Source organism: Lissotriton helveticus, chromosome 4_1, assembly GCF_964261635.1.
Source record: "Lissotriton helveticus chromosome 4_1, aLisHel1.1, whole genome shotgun sequence".
NCBI classification, from domain to species: Eukaryota; Metazoa; Chordata; class Amphibia; order Caudata; family Salamandridae; genus Lissotriton; species Lissotriton helveticus.
Genome location: NC_136063.1, coordinates 1122228073 through 1122242897, shown reverse-complemented (window position 1 = coordinate 1122242897; position 14825 = coordinate 1122228073). Strand labels below are relative to the sequence as shown.

Here is a 14825-nt window from a genome sequence, read left to right as displayed (position 1 = left end):
AATCAGATAGATAGAACTTAGATGACGTCCCATTTCTGCCAGAGACTCTGTCCTGTTTATTACAGAGAGACTTTTCATTTTCCTCATTGGCCTCTATCCCTTTACAAAGAGACTTTTTCTTTTCCTCCAGGGATGAGGTCTATTCCATTTATGATTTTTTGCTGCTTACTGAGACTTGAATTAAATCTGATTTCTGGCTATGTACCCTGTATCTGAGCCTTCTGGCATTTACTGCATCTCTCTGTACCGCCTATTTTGAGATCTTTGTAGTACAACTCTCACTTTTTATTGATCTAGAACTCAGTTACTGAGTGGTCCTAGTCACTATTTGATTTACTCCACTAATTGTTGGGCCAGATGCTGTGCAGAGCAGGGAAATCTTATTGCTGGATCAAGAGTTCCAGAGGAAGGTTTTGGGGGTGTTCGAAATATTAGGGCTCAGTATTGGGGTTCGGAATCCCAAACAACTTCCAGATATAAGCTAAATTCTATACTTTGAAACAATGGCAAACATAAAATTCCTTTTCTTTAAAAGAAAAAAATAAAGTATATGATTCAAATTAAAAGTTGACTACAACCATTTGTTATCCTATCCCAATGAAGTGTTTCAGACAGCGAGTAACTTGCCAACAACTTTGTCTATGTTGCTAATTTATTGTTTAAGCTCTGTACAAAGACTTCAATATTGAAGTTTAATACCCGGAACTGAACAACTTTTTGCGAAAATCTGTCGCATTCCTAGACAGCAGGAAGTTACATGGATGGTAGAGAAGATGCATCCATCTCTAAGGAGAGATATCTAAAAATAAATCACAATAAGGTGGCAGGGACATTTTAGAAGTTGTTTTAATATGAGTAAACAGCAAAACGATCTAATGTGCTCAAAAACAGTTGTGGAATAAAAGAAAATTCTCACCTTGTAGACACCAGGCAGCTAATTCCACTGCAGTTTCGTACGGGCATTTTAATCTGCACAAAAGAACACAGCAACTGATGATATGGGTATTTTCCAAATATTTTACATTCTGTTATTCAACAATTAAAACAATATTTAAAAGACATTTTTGACAGCTGAATGTCCAATTGAGCTTTTTAAATTTTTCTTCACAATAAACCAACTTCCAGCATGAATAAGGGTAATCTCACATACTATGGTGTTGGTGTTTACTTCAACAAAATTATTTGAGATTGGTAAAAATGTCATGGGGCAGTGATCACTCATCCAAAATGACCCGCAAACTGTTGAACTAGTGCCCTCTATCATTTGAATTTAATTAGGAGGGCCTAACACAGTGATATGCTATTTATCACACCTGTTAAACACATACCAAGTGAATCAGAATTTAACTGGCACGTTAAATAGCATCCATTACAAACGAGCGTTCAGAAATGGGGCCTACCATTTAGATTTGACGTTTTGGGCACCAAGTCCTGCATGTTCTGGTATTTAGTTGAAATGTATTAGGAGTCAGGGATTCCGATAATTTATAGTTAGGATAAACACTGCCACTTGCACCCCTACACAAAGACATTTGAACAAGAACTGTCCAATAATGGAGGCATCCGTAATCAAGACAATAAAAGCATTGGATCTGAAAAAGTTGTAATAACTCCAATGCCAAGGGTCCAGATGGCTAATAAAAGAGAGTATGGCATAGTGGGCCTCTGTTTTAGCAGCTTTTCATCACCTATAATATCAAAGAGATCTGGAAGTGATCTCTTATAGCTTCTATTTTCAGGAAAAAGGTTGACCCCCAGCATCTTTTCCTATGTCAAAGTTCTCTCAATGTTTTGCCCTTCAGTTAAGATGTTTTTCACAAATACTGATGGACAAACTTGACAAGTGGCTTGAAAGTAACATCTTTACATTTATCCAAACTAGTTTTGCTATAGTAGGTCAACTGGGACCAATGCAGTTGCCACTTACTGTCAAGACACCATGTGCATGCCCTAGACACTCTCTCATTGTACTTTGGTCCAGTTGGACCAATTGATTCTCTCGTTAAAGGTCTTGCAACTGGTATTTTCTTCTCCATTGATCAACATATTAGCTGATTTTCTTCGTATGACTTAGGTCCTACTGCCCAAACCCATCACATCTACTGGGACCATTACACGGGTTTTTCCACTACAGGATATATATATAATCTTAGATGCCTTGCTAAAGGTAGGCATATCTTTTTCCTCTCCTCACGGTGGAAATATATAAGGTGGGTGTCATGCAGTATGCTGATGACCTGTTGCTGAGCGACCGTAAGTGGAATGGAAACAATAGCATCTTTTAAACTTCTATCTTGAGCTTGCCTGCCACAAGGCCCTCCAAGTAAAAGTCAGAAAAACTCAAGTGACGTTTGGTAAAATAAATTCAAGTAATAGGTGGTAAAAGCAGTGCTACATCACCTGGGTACATATACTTAGTTATTAGCAGACAAAATCTATAATCATATTTTTAAGGCCTCCCCTGTACTGACATTAATTCGAGGTATGTGCTTGACAGGGTGATACATCTAGAAGATAAGTAGGCGTTGCAGGCAATATCTAATCAGTGTGAATAACCCACCAATGTGATACTCTTATTTGTATTTTTAACAATTTGTCCTATTGTATCAACTTTTGGTGCAGGTTTGAATGTATGTATATCTCTGAAATAAAGTTTACTTTTTAAAACCAAGAACTAACTAAATAAGGGAAGATCTTGTACGCTTTGATGTAAAAATGGTGACTAACATTTAGCACTGGTTTAGGGCTTGAAATAGAGCTTAGGAATTGTTATGCTGTAGTCCAATGAGCTCTTCTCAAGCTGGGACCCTTTCTCCATAAGTTTTTTTCAAATAATCCTCCTGAGTACGAACTGGTGTATTGCTCACACTCCAAGTAGTAGGCAGCAGCTTTTATTCATTCATTCAAATAATCTTTATTTCGGTCATAAACCTTAAAAGATACAAACATACAATCGATTAAAACAGCATTATGACTATGTACATCAGCATTGGAATAAAAATACTCAAATATCATAAAAACTAAGAACATAGTTAATAAAAAGAGTAAAAAAGTTAAAAAGGAAACAAGAAGTACAAGTAATAAGCTAACGGGATGCATGTATCACACCTCAGTAAGGACTAAACAAAAGTGTCAGCGGGAAGTATTATTAGAACATTGGAATGTTGGGAGCTCCATTGAAAACAATGGAGTGCTCTGGGTTTATAATGGCTGGTATAAGCCTGGAGCTCCAACATTCTAATATTTCTTTGTTCACAGCTCTGGCTGTGAACAAAGGCTTCAGGCAACCTGAGGGGATTCCAATCCCTTCACGCTCCCAAAAGGCTTTGTTTTTTTTGTTAGAACATTCTGTCCTCTAGTGACAGAATGTTCTAATAGCCTTATAGCCCTTCGTAGATGGGCTATACTGCTATTAAAGTCCCTCTCCCTTGTTAAAGGCCCTCGCCTTCGGCTCGGGGCCTTTAACGCTGGAGAGGGCCTTTAATAGCCGGTATAGCCCTCTACGGCGGATTATAAGGCTATATTAATAAATGACCAGTGCCTGCGCCACATAGCGTACAAGAAACGGGAAACTGAAAATACAACAGGCGGAGAGGTATCACATTTTAATATTGTAAATGTCTGATGATACTGTTTGAACCCCAAGTTTCTACACAGTTGGATAAGCCAACGCTGCCTAAGAGACTTATAGCATGGGCAGAAGAAAAAAACATGGGGCTCAGTCTCCTCCTGTACACCACACGCTGGACATTCTAGCAGCTTGGGATGGGACCATTAGTGAGAAAAAACCCTAAATGGTAGCGTACCGTATCTAAATTGCACATAGAGTTTCCTCGCTCCACTAGGCAAGATCTCATCAAAAATGGCTCTAATTTATACTCCTCTTTAAGACTAAGAAACTCTGTGGTTAAAAGACTCAAAGTAGAGTTACTGAGGATATCCGCCATCTGTTGATTATGATAGCATTTCACCAAGTCAGCGTGTGACATCTCTGCACAGGCAAGTTCAGGGTTGCTCCAGAGATCCAAATTACCTAGCCTCTTAGTCTCATTATTTATAGAAGCAAACGACTGGAGTTTATCAGTCCCAGGAAGTCCCATGAGTTCTTTAGTATCAGATCTAAAATACTTCAGTCCTGGAGTTACCCACAATCTGTGCCAGTATATTAAAGGGCGTAGGCCAATTTCTTCATCTATTGGTCTAATTCCTAAATCCATTCTCAAAGGGGTAAGGGGAGTACTAGCCGGGAGAGCCAATAAAGATCTCAAGAAACAATTTTCTGCCTTGAAAATACATTCAGTCGAGCAGTGTCCCCACAGTTCCGCCCCATATATTGTAGCTCACTTATCTTGTGCTTTGTAGATTTCCAGAATGGAGGCAACTGGTTTAGAGGTGGATTCCCTATGCGATTTTAGGACACCTCCCGTAGTCTGTATCAACCTAAGTTTGGCCTTGGCAATCTGGGGACCCCACTCCATATTATCTGTGAGCATGACACCCAAATATTCAAATAGAGTTACCCTTTCCAGAGTGATGCCATTTAAAGAAGGGTTGGGGCGGGTGGTCTTTGGTGGATTACAGATTATATACACTGTCTTGTGTGTTGATCTCCAACCCCCTTTTCTTACAAAAGCTGGTAAAACTGTCTAGAGCACGCTGTATTCCCATCGAGGATTTTGACAATAGAAGGGTGCCGTCAGCAAACATTAATGCCACTACCTGTTCATTTCTTATTTTCGGGGCATCGATGTCTTTGACCCCCATAAGGTGGACAATTAAGGCATTGATGAAAAGACAGAAAAGGGCGGGGGCCAGCACACACCCCTGTCTCACTCCTCCATTAACCGAAAACCTAGGTGTCAAAACACCCTTTGCCACTCCTAACTTGGGCAAAAAAAATTCTGTGAAGTCTCCTGATAATATCAAGGAGATAGGCGGGGATCCCCATGTCCGCCAATACCACCCACAGGATGTCCCGATGTACGAGATCAAAAGCCATCTTAAGGGCAACAAAAATTATGTAGAAGCTGCCACCCTCTACTTTCATCGTTTTCCAATACAAAAATTGCAATCTAAGAAGTTGGTCTACGGTGGATGTTTTTTTCCTAAATCGGGCTTGATATGGGCTCAATATCTCATATTCCTCCATCCAAGTCTGGAGCCGATCGAGGATAATCCGCGTGAAAAGTTTTTGGCTAACGTCGATCAAACTAATCGGACGATAGTTTGCAGGGATTAATGGAGAGCCCCTTTTAAACACTGGTACAATCTCACCCCCCAGTCAGGTTTCAGGTATAGGGGAGCCCTGGAGTATAGCATTAAACATCAGGCAGAAGTATGGAGTCCATACTGCTGGTTGATCCCTAAAGAGATCCCCGGGCATTTTAGCAAGACCAGGTGCTTTGCCTGCTGGGAGTCTCTTAATCGCACCTTCCACCTCTAACTGTGTGGCTCACTGGTTAGAGGAGGCAGACCCTTAAGCAGAGGTCAGACCCGGGACCAGGGTTCAATTCCCGACGCGGCAGGGTCTTGAGCCCAAATATCCACGGACTCGATAATTCTCGTTTCGGTGCCTACTCGAGTCACGGGTTCACACTCTGCAGCTCTGGGCATTAGCTTGCTTAATCTCCACTACGGCCCCCCGCGGCGGGATGCCTGGCTTTCACCTTGGGGATGCCCAGTACGGGTATCTCACAGGGAAAAGCCAGGACGGGTTCCCAAGGCAAGCGCCGAGATGCCTACGGGTAATCGAGCGCTATATAAGAACGCTTAATAATAATAATAATAATAATAATTGTACCTACATCAGTTTTAATTCTGGGCAGTGCGGGAGCATTTTCAAGACTATATGCAAAGTCGATATGTTCTTTCTGGGAGATTGTCTGCGACATGGAAGTAACCACTTCGGTCGATTTTGGAACTCCCTTCCTGATAACCTTCGATCTTCTCAATCTTACTTGGAGTTCCGCAAAGGTTTGAAGACCTGGTTTATCATTAGAGCTTTTGAGGTCTAATTGTTACCCTGTTTTGCTGCCGACTGCTTTAGCGCCATGAAACCTTTTTGGTATACGTGTGCTCTACAAATTTCCCCAACTTCAACTTCGAATACAGCGCCCCAAAATGTTCCATCCACTTCTCAGGTGCAATATTCCGCTCGTCTGCCACTTGACCATAGCCACTGCCAGTCTCACTATTGCCCACAATTCCCGCATATTCCTATTCCCCAGAGCGCTTTTTATACTGTCCCATTTACTATTTTGCCAGAGCTGTTTAGCCTCTGTAATCACCTGCTTATACTCCTGCCTCCTGAGTTTTATTTGTCTCCTATCAGGGGCTTTAATTGACTTGATTAATAGAGACTTTGCCATCTTACACTTATGATCAAACCACGATTGGGTCTTCTGGTTTGACCTGGATTTAGTAACTATTGGGTTAAGTAGGTCTGCCAATTCAGCCACCAGCCTGCGTGTAATTTATAGATTTAACATCACTTCCTGTCCATGCTCAATGAAACCACTTACCTCCACAAAAAGCTTATGAACAACTAAATATAAGGCACTCATTTTATCTGGGGATTGTTTTATCATGGATGTATGACGTTACAACGCACACTTTTACAACGCATACCGTTACAACGCATTTTTTACAACGCACGCCATTACAACGCATACCATTACAACGCATTCTTAAAAAATACCTTTACAACGCATTCCACTACAACGCATACTACATTTACAACGCATACCATTACAACGCATTACTTTACATTGCATATAAGGTAAGTGTTGGATAGTGTAGGGGTTAAAATTACTATTCTAACTCCAGGTGGGTGCAACAGTAGGGAAAGTTTTGGATAGTGTAGGGGTTAAAATTACTATTCTAACTCCAGGGGGTGCAACAGTAGGGTAAGTGTTAGATGGTAAGTTTTGCGTTGTAATGGTATGCGTTGTAAAGACTGCGTTGTAATGGTATGCGTTGTAGTGGTGTGCGTTGTAGTGTTGTGCGTTGTAATGACTGCGTTGTAAATGTATGCGTTGTAATGGATGTTGCGTTGTAAAAGTTTTGTTGTAATGGTAGTGCGTTGTAAAAGTTGCGTTGTAAACGTTGTATACCGTTTTATCATGGGCCATTTAAGCCTTCTTCTGTCATTAGAGAGAAGCAATACACTTTCCTTACTAGTGTTTTCCCCAGGGGCAATGCCTATCGCAGGAAGTCTTAAATTTAAGACCGGGGCATTATGGTCGCTTTCATGGCGTACAAAAATCTCAAAATCAATGACCCGGGGGGCGTGTCCAAGATGGCGATCGTGTAGGACGTGCTTTCAGTCCCTCCGACGCCGCACCTGCTTCAGCTTTGTCCAGCATCCCTCCAGGCCCAGCATAGGCGAGGCCGCCCTGTGATTATTTGCTCTGGTGCCGGTTGGGAACCTTTTGAGCCGCCTGCGGACCTCCGCGGACCTGTCGGAGGGGAGATCGGCCCCTGCCCGCTGGGAGGCCTGCCGCGTGGCTGGACCGTTGGAGCCGGGGCCTTGCGTGGCTCGCTGCGGCGGCTCGGGGGACCCTTCCTGCCACGACGGTGACGGCCGCTGCTTGAGGCTCTTGAGCGACACCCCGGGAGGTGGCAGCCGCTTCAGTTCCTCCCCGCTTTCAACCCGATGGCCTCCTTGCTGTTCCCCGGGGTGTGCCCCCGGCCGGGAACTGCCGACGGGCCGGCGAGGCACTGTAACTGAGGCCGGGGATTGGAGATCGGATCGGGCCTGACGCCGCAACCTCAGCCCATCCCGACGGCGTGCTGGTCGGACTCTGACGTAGGAAGGGTCGGCCACAATCTTTGCTGCCGGGGGCCGGGCCCCCTCTTGGCGACTCCTGATCCCCGACCGGGGGAGCCTCGGTGGGCATCGGAGAACCCGGGACGTGGGAGCGGGGCCTTCGCCCTATCCGAGGCTGAGCTGAGGACCCGGATCCGAGAGAGAAGCCCGCCTGCCTGCGCGGAGTACCTGGGGTGCCCGCAGTCCGCGGAGCCTTCTTGCTGAGTGGTGCTATCCGGCCTGGTGACTCGGGACGCCGCCGAGGGCTTGCCCCCCATGCCTGCGCCCTGTGACTACTGGCGCGGAGGAGTGGGACGCGGTCACGATCGGTGAGTGGCGCCTTGGCGGGCCTCGGCCGAGGGGAGAGTGGCCTACCTTTTGGACCCCCCGTAGAGGGGATCGCCTGAGCCCAGTGCTGCTGCGTTGAGTGCTCGCTGTGCCACGCCTTGCAGTGGGGTTCTCTGCGCTGCTCGAGTCTGGAGGTCCCCGGCCTGTGGGCCCTTCTGCTTGCCGGGCTGACGTCTGAGGGGTGCGGGAACCGAACATTGGCATTGGCGCTGGGGCTGACCCTTTCCCCTCCCGGCCCTGTGTGGGTAGCATACTGGCTTTGGGTTGCCGGCGCCCTCGACCTGCTGCGTCGCTGCGCACCGCGCTCTTCATCTGTGCAGCCCTCGCCCGCTTCCCTGCCTGGATTCTGGCCTTCTGCCCCTTGAGAGGATCTGGAGGGGTGACCCAGGCGGCACCCACCTGGCGCGGACAATTAGCGCACTCCTGTCACCTGGGCCCGGCGAGCTACGAGGGGGCAATGCACTGCTGTTACTGACTTATTGGGGGAGTTGAGTCACTCCCTGCTTCCACCTGCGGAGATCCCCTGTCTGCACATCGCCTGGTGAATCTGCTGGCCTGCTATGACATCTCCGACAATAGGGCATTGGGATTGAGTTGGGGGGCCTCCCCCCCGGCACACAGCCGGAGAGACCACACACTAGCTTCGCCATCTGGGGATTCCGCCCTGCTTCGGACTTGGGGCCTACGGGAAGCAGCGACGACTACGGAGCTTTGGGGGATCGGGCGGCGGACCCTCCGGCGGCAGGGCTGCTGAACTGCCGCTCCATATAGCGTGGCTGTTCGGACGACGTTGAGGCGATGTCTAACAAGGCTCGTAAAGAGAAACCGGGCAAGGACGCCCCACCGAGTGTCTCAACCGACGGCATCGCCCGGCCCTAGCACCTCGCCCAAACTAAAGGACGATGAAGCACCAGCCACTAAAGCCTTCATGCTAGAACTTTTCTCCGCAATCAAGAAGGACATCTTGGAGCTCCGCTCCCAGCTCACTTCGGACCTCCGCGAGATGAGGAGGGATGTAGATGACATTGGGGAGCGAGTAGCTACACTCGAGGACCATGACTTGGGGATGGCTGGCAAGGTGCACCAGCTCCAGCCGGATGTGCTCCGCCTCACGGAACAGAATTTAGACCTTCAGACCCACGCGGAGGACCTGGAAAACAGGTCCCGCCGGAATAACATCCGCATCCGGGCGGTGCCCTGGGATGGAGAAGCTGGAGACCTGCGAGGCTATGTGGAGGCCCTTTTCCTGCAGATCTTGGGTGAGTAAGATCTCCGCGAGTTCAGGATGGACAGGGTCCATAGAGTTGGCCTGCCGAGGAGCGGTGGGGCCCCCCCCCCTGACATCCTGGTTTGCGTCCACGATTTCCAACTGAAGGAGCGCATACTTCGGAAAGCACGTGGGATTCCCTCATTGCAATTTCGGGACCATCGTCCTCAGCTATTCCAGGACTTGGCGGCCTCGACACTTCAGAAGAGACGCGAATTCCGGCCTGTCACCACTTTTTTGCGCGATCAAAATGTGGCCTATTCTTGGGGCCACCCCTTTCGACTGATCTTCAGATGGCAAAATAGGTGGGTCCAGATTCGCTCCCTGCAGGCTGCCAAGGACCTCCTGGGTCTGGAGGACACGACCCCCTCCCCGAAGGGCAGGGGCTCCCAGACGCCGCGGAGACAACGCTCTCCATCCTGGCAGAGAGTGGGCAACGCGACTGCATTGAGGAGACCGGATCCCACGACCAGCTTGCAGGAGAGGGGAGCAGCGGTTGCCTCTGTGACCACGGTGACGGTGGCTTTGTCACAATACAGCTCTGGAGCAGCCGGAGCCTGGAATGGATGAGTAGATGGCGTCGGAGGGACACCTCCGATTCAGGTACCGTGGGTCCTTATGTACTTTTTGGGAAGACACCCCGGTCCGGACCACTGGGGGGCCACTGACTCTCACCCAGGCCCCCGTTTTCTGAGGGTACCTATAGACTACCAAGCCCTGGGACTGGCGACCCCTCTGACCTGTATGGTGAGACTTTCCTTCGAACTTCCCTATTGCTTACCTCTGTTCAGTTGTTCTTTGGTGGGGATTGAAGGATTGGGGGGGGAGGTGATTTGTGGAGGGGCTCTTGGGGGAGGGGGGGGGAGTTGGGGAAGGGGGTACATTGGTGGTGACAAAGATGTGTGTCTGCAGCTGAATGTCAAATGGTGGTGTGCTGTGTTTTTGCTCCTGGCTCTGGCTGTCTGCGGATGTGCTTGTTGGGATGCATGGGCTCGACGTGACTTTTGGTGGTCTTGGTCGGGGGGGACTGAGTGGTCTCTTTACTGCTTAGGAATAGCAGGGGATGAAGTCTTCATTGTGTGATGCCTCTTACTATAGGAACATGGAACGTGAAAGGTTTGAATTCCCCGTACAAACGCCAGAAAGTTTGGAAGTATGTGCATGATCACCAGCTAGATGTGGTGGGCTCTCAGGAGACTCATTTGGCGCGTAAAGATGAGCCCCGCCTCAAACATAAAAATGTCCCCCTTATTATGTCCCCCTTATTTACAGGTCGTCAGCTTCCACGAAGCATAGGGGGGTGGCCCTTCTCTTCCGGTCTACCCTGCACTTTCAGCCTATGGGCGTGCGCAGCGATAGGGAAGGTCGTTGGCTGATGGTCAAGGGTTTGATGTATGATTGGATGTGCACCTTTGTGGTAGTGTATGCTCCGAATGCGGGCCAAAATAACTTTCTCCAAGACCTGCTGCGGAAAGCGGATGATTTTGTGGAGGGTGACCTGTTTTTGTTGGGGGACTTCAATCTAGTTTGGCAAAAGGAAATGGATAGCTCTCATACTCAAAGATCCGATACTGGAGTGTTCTCCACTGAAACGCAGCGCCTGATAGGGGAACTGGGGCTGGTGGATGGATGGCGCTCTCTCCATCCCCAATCTCGGGACTACACCTTCTTTTCCCACGTCCATCACACTTATTCCCACCTGGACCATATTTTTTTTAACCAAGCTCTTAGAGGGGATGTCCACGATGCCCGCACGTTCCCGCTCTCTGTCTCGGACCACAGCCTACTCGTGCTGTGCTTGAGCTGGTCGGCAAGGGGTGACGATCTACGGAAATGGTACTTCCCAGCCTCGCTTGTTCGGGATGAAATTTCCTGTAAGGGGTTGCGTAAGGCCATGCGTGACTTTTTCGATCTTAATCCCGTATCCGATACGTCGATATTTACCACTTAGGATGCCTTTAAGGCATCGATGAGAGGCACTTGCCTGGCCCTCAATGCCAACCTTAATAAACTAAGACGTAAGGAGCGTGAAGAACTGGAGGGGGAACTCGCAACTCTTGAACAGGCCCATAAACTGAACCCTTCTCGGTTGACTCTTCGCCCATTAACAGCGGTCAGAGGGAAGCTCAGGGCCCACTATAACAACAGGGCGGAGTTTACTCTGCTCAAACTTCGACACCTCTCCTATTCCCAGGGGAACAAAGTAGGGAGACACTTAGCTCGCCAGCTTCGGGATAAACGAGAGCAGGAGTATATTGGGGGCATCCAGGATGCGGCGGGGACACTGCACCCTCGGGACGGAGTCAAGGCCGATCTCTTCGGGTGCTTTTATGCAGAACTCTATAGGGGGGGAGGCCTCTGACTCTGAGAGTCAACGGACCTATCTGGATGGTCTTCCGCTGCCCTGGGTTTCCAAGGAATGGAATGAATTGCTCGAAGCCCCGTTTACCAAGGAGGAAGTCCTGGAGGCTATTAAACGCCTGAAACCACACAAAGCGCCTGGGCCAGATGGCTATACTGCGTTGTTCTATCAGACTTTCGCATCGGAGGTGAGCGACTTCCTGGTTTCCCTTTTTAACGCCATGGCGGATGCCGGGGAAACGTCGGGATCAATGGCTGAGGCAGTGATCTCGATTATCCCCAAACCGGGGAAGGACCCGTCTAAATGCTCCTCATATCGCCCGATAGCCCTTCTCAATCTCGACGCCAAGTTGTACTCCTCTATCATTGCAGGGAGGCTCCAGGACCTGATGCCGGCGCTCATTCACCCAGATCAATCTGGATTCATTAAGGGTCGCCAGACTCACGATAACACGAGAAGAGTCATCCACTTGATTGAGAAGGCCCATAAATTTAAGATCCCGGCGGTCCTGGTGGGCCTTGACGCCGAAAAGGCCTTAGACCGAGTGGACTGGGGCTTCCTCTTTCACACCTTGACCGCCTTTGGCTTTTCGGCTGGATTCCTCTCGATGGTGAGAGCGAACTACAGCGGCCCTCGCTCGAGAGTAATGGTGAACGGCCACCTATCTGCATTTTTACCGCATTCGCGAGGCACCAGGCAGGGCTGCCCCCTTTCCCCTCTGCTCTTCGCCCTGAGTATTGAGCCGCTAGCGCTCGCTGTTCGGGAGCACGAGGGGATACGGGGTCTCCCGTTCACGGGAGAGCAACACAAGGTTACCTTATTCGCGGATGACTTTCTCCTCTCTATTAAGGACCCGGCACATTCTCTCCCTTACATCCAGCAGGTTCTGCTGCGCTTCAAAAACGTGGCCGGCTTCAAAGTCAATTATAACAAGTCCTTCGTCCTTAACCTTACGCTCCCCCCAGCTGAGGTGGAGAGATTGCGGCCAGTCACTCCCCTGTCGTGGGCCCCCCATTCCATCCTGTACTTGGGGATCCGGCTGACTCCCTCGATTGGGCAGTTGTACTCTGCAAACTTTCCCCCGTTACTGGCGCAGATCCGAGCGGACCTGAAGCGCTGGAAACCGAAGTACATCTCGTGGCTGGGTAGAATCCACGCACTCAAAATGGTCGTTCTCCCTAAATTTTTGTATCTTATTCAGGCGCTCCCTATACCACTAGAGGCAGACTTCTTCCGGCGTCTCAAGACTCAGATGCTGCGGTTTGTCTGGCAGGGGGGCCGAGCGCGGTTCTCCTTTGCTACTCTCCACCGATCTCGGAGGGAGGGAGGGGTGGGCCTCCCCGACATGCTCTTATACTACAAGGCGGCGCAGTTGCGGGTCTTGGTCGAGTGGTCCCAACAATTTTCGGAGAAACACTGGCTGCACATGGACAGAAGTGTAGCGGGCAGATTGATCTGGGACTTGCCGTGGAAACCTAACGGAGACAGGCCCAAAAACGCATACATTAGTACTCCCACCGGCACTACCCTGAAGGTCTGGGACACATTGGCCGGGGATGATCGCTGGACTACATTCCCGTATCCCTTCACGCCACTTCATTTTAACCCGGCCTTCCCATCGGCGATGCGGGAGGGGCCCTTCCACCTTTGGAGAAAAAAATAGATTTACTAACACGGGAGGTTGATAGATTAAGTAACCTCGTCTCAAGACAGCCAGGTCAGACTGATGAAGGGAGTGCCGTTAATAGGGCCCATGATGAGAGGCCGAGTCAGGTGGCCTCTAGTTCAGCTCCACTGTTACAGCAAGCGCCAATACTTGGTAAAGAGTTGCAACAAAAAAACAAGATTGCTCCAGCGACCCAAGGGCCAATAGTGTATAATAAACCTAGTGATCTTACTCTAGTGGTAAATAGTGGCGCTCAAATAGAATAAATCTTCCTCCAGAAGCAGCACCCTTTGTGTGTATTTTCTCAGGGGTCCCCGAACTTAAAGAAGGGAAGACTGAAAGTCTTCAGGAGTTAAAAAACAAAGTAGCTTTCTGGCTTACAAAAAATAGACCACTCCCCCCTGCAATTGATGATCGTATTCTAAATGTACGTAGGGTGGGGTGGTTAGGCCATATGCCTAAAGATATTCCAGGGGACTTGGTTATTATAAACTTCAGAAATAAGTATGTAGTTCCCTTTCTTAGAGGTTGGAATCCCCAGGCCAATGATGGCCCTATTGTAACATGGGTACTCTCGGATTTTTATCCAAAACCTCGCCCCAGTCCTATGATGTGCCCTCCTTTGCCATCACGGCCAAACACTTCCCCTTCTCTGGGCCCTGTTAATACATTGTGCATGGAGTCCCTGATCGCTGCGGGAGATATGTACCATTGACCAATTTGGATGAAAACGATGGACTCTTTGTTGGGCAGGCTTTAGGTACCTCGGGGGTAGAAAGTGGTTCCGTTAATATTGTTAAAATCACAGAGGTTCCATATGTTGTCCAACATTCGGATTCCACCATTACAGCTATTTTACCATTGGCATATGATGATGTGGTAGTTCCTCTACCACAGGATGTAGCACCCTCCCACTCTAAGGCCGAAACTTTTGTCCTGACGGTTTCAAACGGCACCAAGTTTGGTAGTTGGAATATAGCTGGGCTTGAGTCCCGTATGTGTATCCCGGACTGGGTGAATTTTATACAACAAGGTGATGTTTGGTCATTCCAGGAAACCTGGGCACTCTCATCTGTGTTCCTTGTGGGTTATTTAAACTTCAGTAAACCTGCAATTAAAGGACACAGAGGGCGTGCTATGGGAGGTTTGACTACCTGGGTTCGCCAGTATGAGGGCGTAAGAGTGGAGGAGGTTCCAATTGATAGCCCTGATATATTAATGGTTAGTATAAGATCTTCTAAAGGCCTTAACATTCTTTTGATTAACATATACGTTAGGGGCATCCAGGGAGGAAGGGTTTCTCCAACCCTCCGCCTTTTGGATGACTTCTTATCAGGAGCATCTGTAGACGGGTACACGGTTGTGATGGGGGACT

At 48.6% G+C, this 14825-nt stretch overlaps 1 protein-coding gene across 2 annotated transcripts in view; it reads right to left on the bottom strand.

Moving 5' to 3' along the window:
- The window catches only part of EPB41L4B (erythrocyte membrane protein band 4.1 like 4B), a 935352-nt gene that overhangs the window by 256105 nt on the left and 664422 nt on the right, over positions 1–14825 (bottom strand). For both annotated transcript variants that reach the window (XR_013610581.1, XM_078687730.1), the window contains exon 6: positions 917–969. Coding sequence is in view for 1 of the 2 variants with exons in the window: in XM_078687730.1 (XP_078543856.1) it covers positions 917–969 (53 nt within the window). In the remaining variant the exon portion in view is untranslated. The remainder of the gene's footprint in view (positions 1–916; positions 970–14825) is intronic.